Source organism: Bos grunniens, chromosome 15 (genome assembly GCF_055505025.1).
Source record: "Bos grunniens cultivar Pamir isolate PY7600 chromosome 15, Bosgru_T2T1.0, whole genome shotgun sequence".
NCBI lineage: Eukaryota > Metazoa > Chordata > Mammalia > Artiodactyla > Bovidae > Bos > Bos grunniens.
The window spans coordinates 50,632,328-50,641,631 of record NC_141179.1 but is presented as its reverse complement, the minus strand read 5'-3'; the positions used below and the strand labels follow the sequence as shown (position 1 = coordinate 50,641,631).

Sequence of the window (9,304 nt, the reverse complement as noted above, 5' to 3'; positions counted from 1 at the left end):
ATCCCTGAAGGCTGCCTTCTATGCCAACTCAAGGAAATCTTTCATTCCATTTCTTTCCCTAGCTGAAGGAAGAAATCTTTCTTTTAGCTTCTATATAAACATTTTTCACTTTAACACAGTTAACATATGGAACACAGTTAACGTATGGTTAACAAAGAATCCCGAAAGGTAGTGTCTTAAAAACATACATACATACAAACAAACAAAAAACAAACAAACAGCTATTCATTTAACTTACAAATCTGCAATTTGGGCTGGACTCAGAGTACATTGGTTGTTTCACCAGGTGCAAGTGGGAAAGACAGGAAGGTTGGGTGTTAGAATAATTTGAAGATTTATTGACACTAGTAGCTGATAATGATCCAACCAAGTCTGAGGCCTCAGCTGAGTCTATTGGCTAAAACACCTAAATGTGACCTCTCCATGGGGTTTGAGCTTCTGCTCAGTATGATGGCCAGGTTTCAAAAGCAAGCACTGAGTGAGAGCTACAGATACATATCGAAAGAGAGACAGAAAAGGAGGGAGAGAGAAAGAGAGTGAATATCAATGAGTAACATATCACCTCTTATGACCCAGCCTCAGAAGTCTACCTCAGCAACCAATCCATTAAGCTGCTGAGTCTGACCCAGTTACAAGGGGAGAAGCAATACATTCCAACCCCTTTTGGAGGACTCGGGCGTTTCTGGAAGAGAATTGAGGATGAGACGTAATCCTGTGGCCTTCTTTGGAAAATACAAGCCACCACGTCCTATTGCCATGTATTTCCTTGATACCACAGTGAGGGTTCCATGACAGCTGTGACTTCTTATTTGTTCAGTAAATAAATAACAATCTCTTCCACTTCATGCACATTAGATATTATAAAGAGTAGAAGAGTAAGGGTACATTTAAAAAAACAGTGCCTCTAAGATTAGACCCAGCTAGGAACAAAAGGTGTGGGTCACACGATCGCGAATCTGTTTGGTCTTCACACTGTAGATGATGGGATTCATCAGAGGAGGGAAGAGAAGATACACAAAGCCCAGAATCACCTGGAGCAGATGAGGTGCCTGCTTCCCAAAGCGGTGGATGACAGACAGACCAATCATGGGAGTATAGAAAAGGAGCACAGCACAGATGTGGGAAACACAGGTGTTAAGAGCTTTGAGCCTTTCGGCCCTGGATGCGATGGACAGTACGGTGCGCAGGATCAGGGCATAGGAGAAGAGAATGAGCAGTGAATCCATACCCACTGTAGAAACGATGACAAACATGCCATAAATGCTGTTGGCTCTGATGTCTGCACAGGCCAACTTCATCACTTCCTGGTGGAGGCAGTAGGAATGTGAGAGGACTCGGGAGCCACAATATGGGAATCTTTTGAGCATAAAAGGTAAAGGAATAATGAGTGCTACACTGCGACCCAAAGAAGCCAGGCCAATCCTGCCAATGACTGTGTTGGTGAGAATGGAAGCGTAGTGCAAGGGACGACAAATGGCCACAAAGCGGTCAAAGGCCATAGACAGTAGTACAGAGGACTCCAGGAAGGACAAACAGTGAATGAAAAAGAGCTGGACAAAACAGGCATCATGGCCAATGTCTCGTGCCCCAACCCAAAAGATGCCTAGCACTGTAGGGAGGGTGCAAAGAGACAGACCCAGGTCAGTCAGAGCCAGCATGGACAGGAAGAGGTACATTGGCTCATGGAGCGAGGGCTCTGTTTTAATGATGAGGATGATAGTGCAGTTGCCCAGGATGGAGACTATGTATATAAAGCACAGTGGGATGGAGATCCAGGTGTGCATGTGCTCCAGGCCAGGAATGCCACTCAGCAGGAAGGTGGAGGACATGCTGCTGCTGTTCTCCAGGGACCTCAATGGCATCATGTGTGGAGGGAAGGGGAAAGTTGGGGTTCCTTCAAATTCCTGAAATGAACTGAGGAAAAGCTAGTGACTGCACCTAGGAAGATATTTTTTTAAAAAGACAAAGGTTAGAATCAAATAGATTTAACTCCTCCAGAGGTCATTTCCTTCTGGTCCCTGGTTTCCTCTCAACGTTTTTTTTTTAAAGAGAAAATCTTTTCTTTGAAATTTTTTTGCCTTGCTTCTTCAGGCTAAGAGTTGTGAAACATTATGACAGCACGTATAATTCACTGTAGCAGATATCTGAGTTGGTTATACTTAATTTCATTTACCTCTTATGAGTAGGTATTTAAAGAAACACTTCCTCATATGCCTCTTTTCTGCTGGGGCTCTCACTAATGTTTCAACCTTTCTTCCAGCTTCTCTTCTTTGCCTTCTTAGTTCCTTTCCTATTGCATTATCTTTTTTTCTTCCTTCCTTCCCTTCCTTCCTCCTTCCTTCCTTTTCTTTTCCCTTCCTTCCCTCTTTTTTCCTTCCTTCTTTCTGTTTAATTTCCAGTTGTGTATAATTGGTAAACTTAGATACCTTCTCACTTTCTCCCTTGAACTTCCTACTTTGGAAGCTTAGCTTGATCCAGAAAACACATAAATGATACTCAGCTCACAGAATTCCAGAGAGAACTGGAGGGTACAGGAATAGCTGTCTGTAGAGTTACTCTTGGCTGCTGGGATAAGAAATCAAAGCTCTGATGCTCAAAATAGTCAGAAACTGCCATTCCTGATAAGTCTATGAATTCAACTACTGTGAACCTAGGTGGGAGGAGACCCTGATGCAGCATCAACCATGGCCATGACCCCAATCACAAGGCAGAGTCCAAGTGCATCCAGAGAACAAAAGGCAACAATGCTAGGGCTGATTCTGTCGATGAGAAGAGGAAGACTTAGAAGAGGATAGTTACAGGGTGGAAACCATGTGTTAATTTTAGCTTCCTGACTTCCAGGGCATTGATCTTTCCACTACTAATCCCACTACAATGTGAACTCAAAATGGGTGAGGGTTTTGCTTTGTTGACTTCTGTCAAGACAGTGCTTAGAAGGTGCCTTAGGACACAGAAAGTGCCCAGCAATTTTTTTTTTTTTTTTTACGAAAGAGTAAGAGTTCAATTTTATTTAGCTAGCTGTTACTAACTTCATGTGTGTTTTATCTCCTTAAAAAATCTGTGAATAAAGTTCTGTTAACAGTACCATGTTATGGGTGAAGAAACAGAGGCTTAGAAAAATTTTACATTTCTATGATCAAACTCAAAGTAAAATGGCCAAAATGGGATTTGCATCAAGATCTAATTTTTCTCTAGATTTCAAGCTCTAAATGATGGCTACATACAACACTGTCAACTATCAGCAACTAGCATGAAATCAAGGCTTAATGGACCTTCAAAAAGAAGGTACTGACTCTTTAGTTGAATTAATAAACTTCCTGGAGAAATACACACAATTGTATACACAGACATTTTCTTTCTTGCTACAAATACCAGTGAAATGAACAGTAAGGGTCATGAACTCACTGTTCGCTTGAAGGTCAGGTTGACTCTCAGTGTTCCTCAGTTTCTTCTTTGGTCGTGATCAGTGCTCAGCACATTATTTATCAAAGAATTCAGAAGAGCTGCGGTAAACTTACACGTCAAGTAAGCTATGTGGTGACAGGCAAGTTACCTGGTGGTTAACAATGAAATTCATAAAAGCTAAGGCAGAAAATATTTTGACATGAAAATGAGGTAGGATGGTGAAGAAGAAAGAACACATATTTTGGACATCAGCTATATGCCAGCCACTGCACAAAGAACATGGCAAGTGAAATAGAATTTAGACCTTAGAAAAGCTTTGCAAGTTAATATTATTGCCTCACTTGGCAAATAAGGCAAGAGAAGCTTAGAGAATTTGTAATGTGCCTCAAGTCTTACAGCCAATCAGCAGCAGAAATGGGATTCAAGCTTAAATCTCTGAAACTCCAAGGCACAGTCTGGAAATTCAGAAGTGTTTAGGTTAACAAATCCAGCCTGAGACAGCCTGAAATGGGTAGAGATTAAATGAAAAATGATAAAGAGAAATATCAAAGGTCTGGGTGCCTACCTCCATTTAGTCAAGACGGACTCTTTGGAATCAATGCTTGTACTTCAGAATTTAAGGGAGCAGAGCAGAAAAGGAATCAGAAAGAGGATTTTTGAGGAAAAAAGGAAGTAGGGAACTTGAACATAAAAGAAAATTCAGAATAGTGAATCTAGGAGATCTCTGCTTGGAAAAGATTGGTTGAAGAGACTTCAATAAGATGACTATGCTAAGCTCTTCTTAGTTAAAGTATCTTTAGAGTATTCATCCTCAGGATTGCCGAGAATTTTATTCTTGACTGGACAAAAATCAGTTGTCCAGGGTAGAGATGGGTGGCAGATTTAACAGATGGCCTTTCTGCCCCAGTTGCTCTGCTTGGAGATCATTCCTAGAGGGACTTAAACAATTGCAGTGATCGCTTCTAATTCCATTAGTCATACACTGTGGTCATTCCAGGAAATGTCCTTTTGTACCACAGCCTAGCTTTTCTCCAGAGGATCACATTACTTCCTACCACTCTTTGCTTCTTGGAAATAATCTCTGACTCTTGTAACCTTGTGTTGAGGCTAAGAGGTAGATACGGAACCTATAGTAACTTAACTCATCTTATTCCTACACCTCAGTTTTGCCTACTTAACTGGCCTGTCTCCCCAGATCTCAGCAATATTCCTACTGTTACCACATGTGACCCAACTCTCTGAGCAGGAAACTAAGGAACTAAGCAGATATGAGAGAGGTGTTGTAGGGCTAAACCCAAACCTGAGGTTGCCTACAAAGTCAGCAAGATCTGACGGCAGAAGTCACCTCCTTGGGCAGGCACCCTCGACAGCCTTTCCTGTCACTTGCAGCCCCTTCTCTCCTCTCTGTCTCCAAAGCTCAGGCTGATACTTTGGGGGCCTCTTCTTGGTTCTAAAGTTCAGCACCGAACACCTGCTCATTATATTGACTCCTTACATACCAAGGCTGGATCCAGAAGTTCCAGGCCTTATAACATGTGCCCCTGGCACAAGGCTCTGGGGACATGGTGAAACTGGAGGGTGGATGTTTAACTCCCTGATTTTTATGAAACCGCTTGGGGCTCCCATTGCAAAACTTTTAAGGATATTTAATCTATTTCCTGCTAGGATTGGCTCCCCAGCCCTCATTATCACATACCCTGGGGATAGAGAAAGAGAGGAGTGTCCCTGTGAGCTATCTAGATGGGAAGCCCAGAGGATATTATGCACTGCAACTAATTTTAAAGATCTGGTGAAAATTTTGAACAACCTTCACAACTTCACAGAAGCACCGTGGGTGTAGATGACAGTGTCTTGTTAATAACATATCCTAACTCTATAGTTTATGCACATCACATGTGCATCTTTAGTGTACACCCTTAGTTTATTCCAGTCACTCAGTCATGTCCGACTCTTTGTGACCCCATGGGCTGCAGCACACCAGACCTCCCTGTCCATTACCAATTCTCAGAGCTTACTCAAACTCATATCCATCAAGTCGGTGATGCCATCCAACCATCTCATCCTCTGTCATCCCCTTCTCCTCCTGCCTTCAATCTTCCCAGATCTAGGTCTTTTCAAATGAGTCAGTTCTTTGTATCAGGTGGCCAAAGTGTTGGAGTTTCAGCTTCAGCATCAGTCCTTCCAATGAATATCCAGGACTGATTTCCTTTAGGATGGACTAGTTAGATCTCCTTGCTGTCCAAGGGACTCTCAACAGTCTTCTCCAACACCACAGTTCAAAAGCATCAATTCTTCAGCACTCAGCTTTCTTTATAGTCCAACTTTCACATCCATACATAACTACTGGAAAAACCATAGCTTTGAATAGACAGACCTTTGTTGGCAAAGTAATGTCTCTGCATGTTAATATGCTGTCTAGGTTGGTCATAGCTTTTCTTGCAAGGAACAAGAGTCTTTTAGTTTCATGGCTGTATTCACCATCTGCAGTGATTTTGGAGCCCCCCCAAAATAAAATCAGCCACTGTTTCCTCCATTTCCCCAGCTATAGCCATGAAGTTATGGGACCAGATGCCATGAACTTAGTTTTCTGAATGTTGAGTTTTAAGCCAATTTTTTCACTCTCCTCTTTCACTTTCATCAAGAGGCTCTTTAGTTCTTTGCTTTCTGCCATAAGGGTGATGTCATCTGCATATCTGAGGTTATTGATATTTCCCCTGGCAATCTTTATTCCAGCTTGTGCTTCATCCAGCCCAGCATTTCTCATGATGTATTCTGCATACAAGTTAAATAAGAAAGGTGACAATATACAGCCTTGATGTACTCCTTTCCCTATTTGGAACCAGTCTGTTGTTTCATGTCCAGTTCTCTAACTGTTGCTACTTGACCTGCATACAGATTTCTCAAGAGGCAGGTAAGGTGGTCTGGTATTCCCATCTCTTGAAGAATTTTCCACAGTTTGTTGTGATCCATGTAATCAAAGGCTTTGGCATAGTCAACAAAGCAGAAGTAGATGGTTTTCTGGAACTCTCTTGCTTTTTCAATGACCCAACAAATGTTGGCAATTTGATCTCTGGTTCCTCTGCCTTTTATAAAACCAGTTTCAACATCTGGAAGTTTATGGCTCACATATTGTTGAAGCCTGGCTTGGAGGATTTTGAGCATTACTTTGCTAGCATGTGAGAGGAGTGCAATTGTGCAGTAGTTTTAGCATTCTTTGGCATTGCCTTTCTTTGAGATTGGAATGAAAACTGACCTTTTCCAGTCCTGTGGCCACTGCTGAGTTTTCCAAATTTGCTGGCATATTTAATGCAGCATTTTCACAGCATCATCTTTTAGGATTTGAAATAGCTCAAATGGAATTACATCACCTCCATTAGCTTAGTTCACAGTTATGTTTCCTAAGGCCCACAGGATGTCTGGCTCTAGGTGAGTGTTCAAACCATCGTGTTTATATGGGTCATGAAGATCTTTTTTGTATATGGATGTGCATGTTGGTATATATAAAACCATATGTAACATTAAATGGTTTTTTTCATTTATTCTATTTTTGGGTTAATTTTTATTAGAGTATACTTGCTTTACAATGTGTTAGTTTCTGCTGTACAGCATAGTCAATCAGCCACACACACACACAGATACATACATATATATCCTACTATTTTTAAAATTTTTTTCCTATTTAAGTCACCACAGAGCATTGAGTAGAGTTCCCTGTGCTATACAGTAGTTTCTCACTAGTTATCTATTTCATACATTGCAGTATGTAGCTATCAATCCCAATTTCCCATTTCATCCCACCTTTTCCTTTCCCTCATTGGTATCCATGTTTGTTTTATATGTCTGTGTCTCTATTTCTTCTTTCCAAGTAAGTTCACCTGTATCACTTTTCTAGATTCCACATATAAGTGATAATATACAATATCTGTTTTTCTCTTTCTGACTTACTTTACTCTGTGTCAGTCTCTAGGTCATCCATGTCTATGAAATGATACTATTTCATTCCTTTTATTGTTCACTAATATTCCATTGTATATATGTATCACATCTTTTTATCTACTGTTGATGGACATTTAGGTTGCTTCCATGTGCTATTGTAAATAGTGCCACAGTGAATATTTGGGTGCATATTTCTTTCAATTGAATGCTTTTCCTATCACCAAATGGGAAGAAAGAAGTCTGGGCAAGTTCTTGGAAATATTGCAATTGTGTTAATGCTCATTCTTGGGGTCCCGGTAACCCCATATGCTCCTGACTCCTATGCATGCTCAGGGACTCCATCTCCTCTTCCGGCCTCTGAGCTATTCTAAGTTCCTGTTCCTATATATCAAGGAGCTAATTGGAGAAACTAGTCTATTCTGGTACCTTTGTGGGAGGATGAGTTCCTGCAAAGGGTGGTTAAACTTGAAGAGGAATTTTATGTGTTAGCATAGGGTTGTGAAAAGTTAATCATCTATTTTGGGACTCTTAAAGGCTGATAGAGAGGACATTTAGAGAGAAGAATGGAGGGTCCTTTCAGTGTTTTTATTACCCACCTAATTAGCATCCACCACATTGGATCTCTTTGGGGAGTACAAAGGTATAAATATTAAGGACTGCTCCAGAATCCCCAAACCAAGTCACTGGCCTGTCAGGTCCTTTTGGAATATGATTTTTCTTGCAGCCACATTCCATTGATTTTTCATCAACTACATTGTTGACACATTTTGAGTGTCATGAAGCAGTGTTTTCCAAATTATAGTCTCCAGATAATCAGGATCTGAATTGTTTGTGATGTTTGATAAAATGCAGATTTCTGGGCCTCCCTTCTATTGTACAGAGTTAGAAATGGACATTTATGACAACCAAAGAAGTTTAGGGATTTCATATATCCTTGTCTTTATGATTTGTTTTCAACACTGATTCCAAATTTTTCTATTCTTTCTGTAATTCAAAATCCATCTTCACTTTTAACATGGAATTTATTCCAAAACAGAGTTATACCTCTTGTTTTAGTTTCCTAAACTGCCCTATGAAAAGACCAGAGTGAGTGGTTTTAAAATAAAAAATTCACATTGTCACAATCTGAAGGTTAAAAATCCAAGATCAAAGTGGCAGCAGGTCTGGATTCTTCTTCTTTTCTCCATTTGCAAGTGACCACTTTCTCTCTGTGTCCTCACTTGACTTCTCCTGGGGATATGAAAATCCTTTGTGTCTCTTCCTTTTCTTTAAGGGCACCAGGCATATTGGGTTAAGGACCACCCTGAAGGTCTCATTCTAACTTAATTACTTCTTTAAAGACCTTGCCCTTGAATACAATTACATTTTGAGGTACTGGGGATTGGGAGAAGTTAGGGACAGAGGATACAATTCATTCCATAATACTTGTTTGGGCATATATCCTACCACTCATTTTTTTCATCTAGTTAATAAATATTTTAGAACAGAAATAATGCCCCCCTATACACAAGTAATATTTGTTTATAACCTCTGAGTCCAAGCACTGAGAAGAGAGAGATAGTATTATTAATGGATGCATATTGGCAGAAAATAGGTCTCCATCTCAGGTGTTATGGAGAGAAAGAAAGGCAGATAACAGGAGAGAGATAGGGAGACTGAAGGACTAGATTAATCTTTCAATAGCTTTGATTAGAAGGAACATAGAGTTTGATTGTAGTATAGGGAAGACAATACTGTCTGCTGTAAAATCTCAGTTATTCAGCTTCTGCAAAGGAGACACAGGACATGATGTGTTGAGAGACAAAACAAAAGCTCATATTTTCTAGCCCAGAAAAGAGTGTGGATTTGGGGGAGGTAGAGAGAAAAGAGAAGAGTCCGGTGAGCATTTTGTATCCAAAGATGCTACCTTGACGAGAGACAGAACTTAGAAAGATTGCAGGGTACCTAAAGGGAATATTATTGG

General features: G+C 40.5%; 1 protein-coding gene across 1 annotated transcript; it reads right to left on the bottom strand.

Annotated features, from left to right (window-relative positions):
* Positions 1-920: 920 nt before the first annotated feature.
* LOC147358123 (olfactory receptor 51G2) lies at positions 921-1,862 on the bottom strand. The gene has a single exon (XM_086340441.1). The coding sequence runs from the start codon at positions 1,860-1,862 to the stop codon at positions 921-923; it is 942 nt and encodes a 313-aa protein (XP_086196567.1).
* Between the last annotated feature and the right edge of the window lie 7,442 nt (positions 1,863-9,304).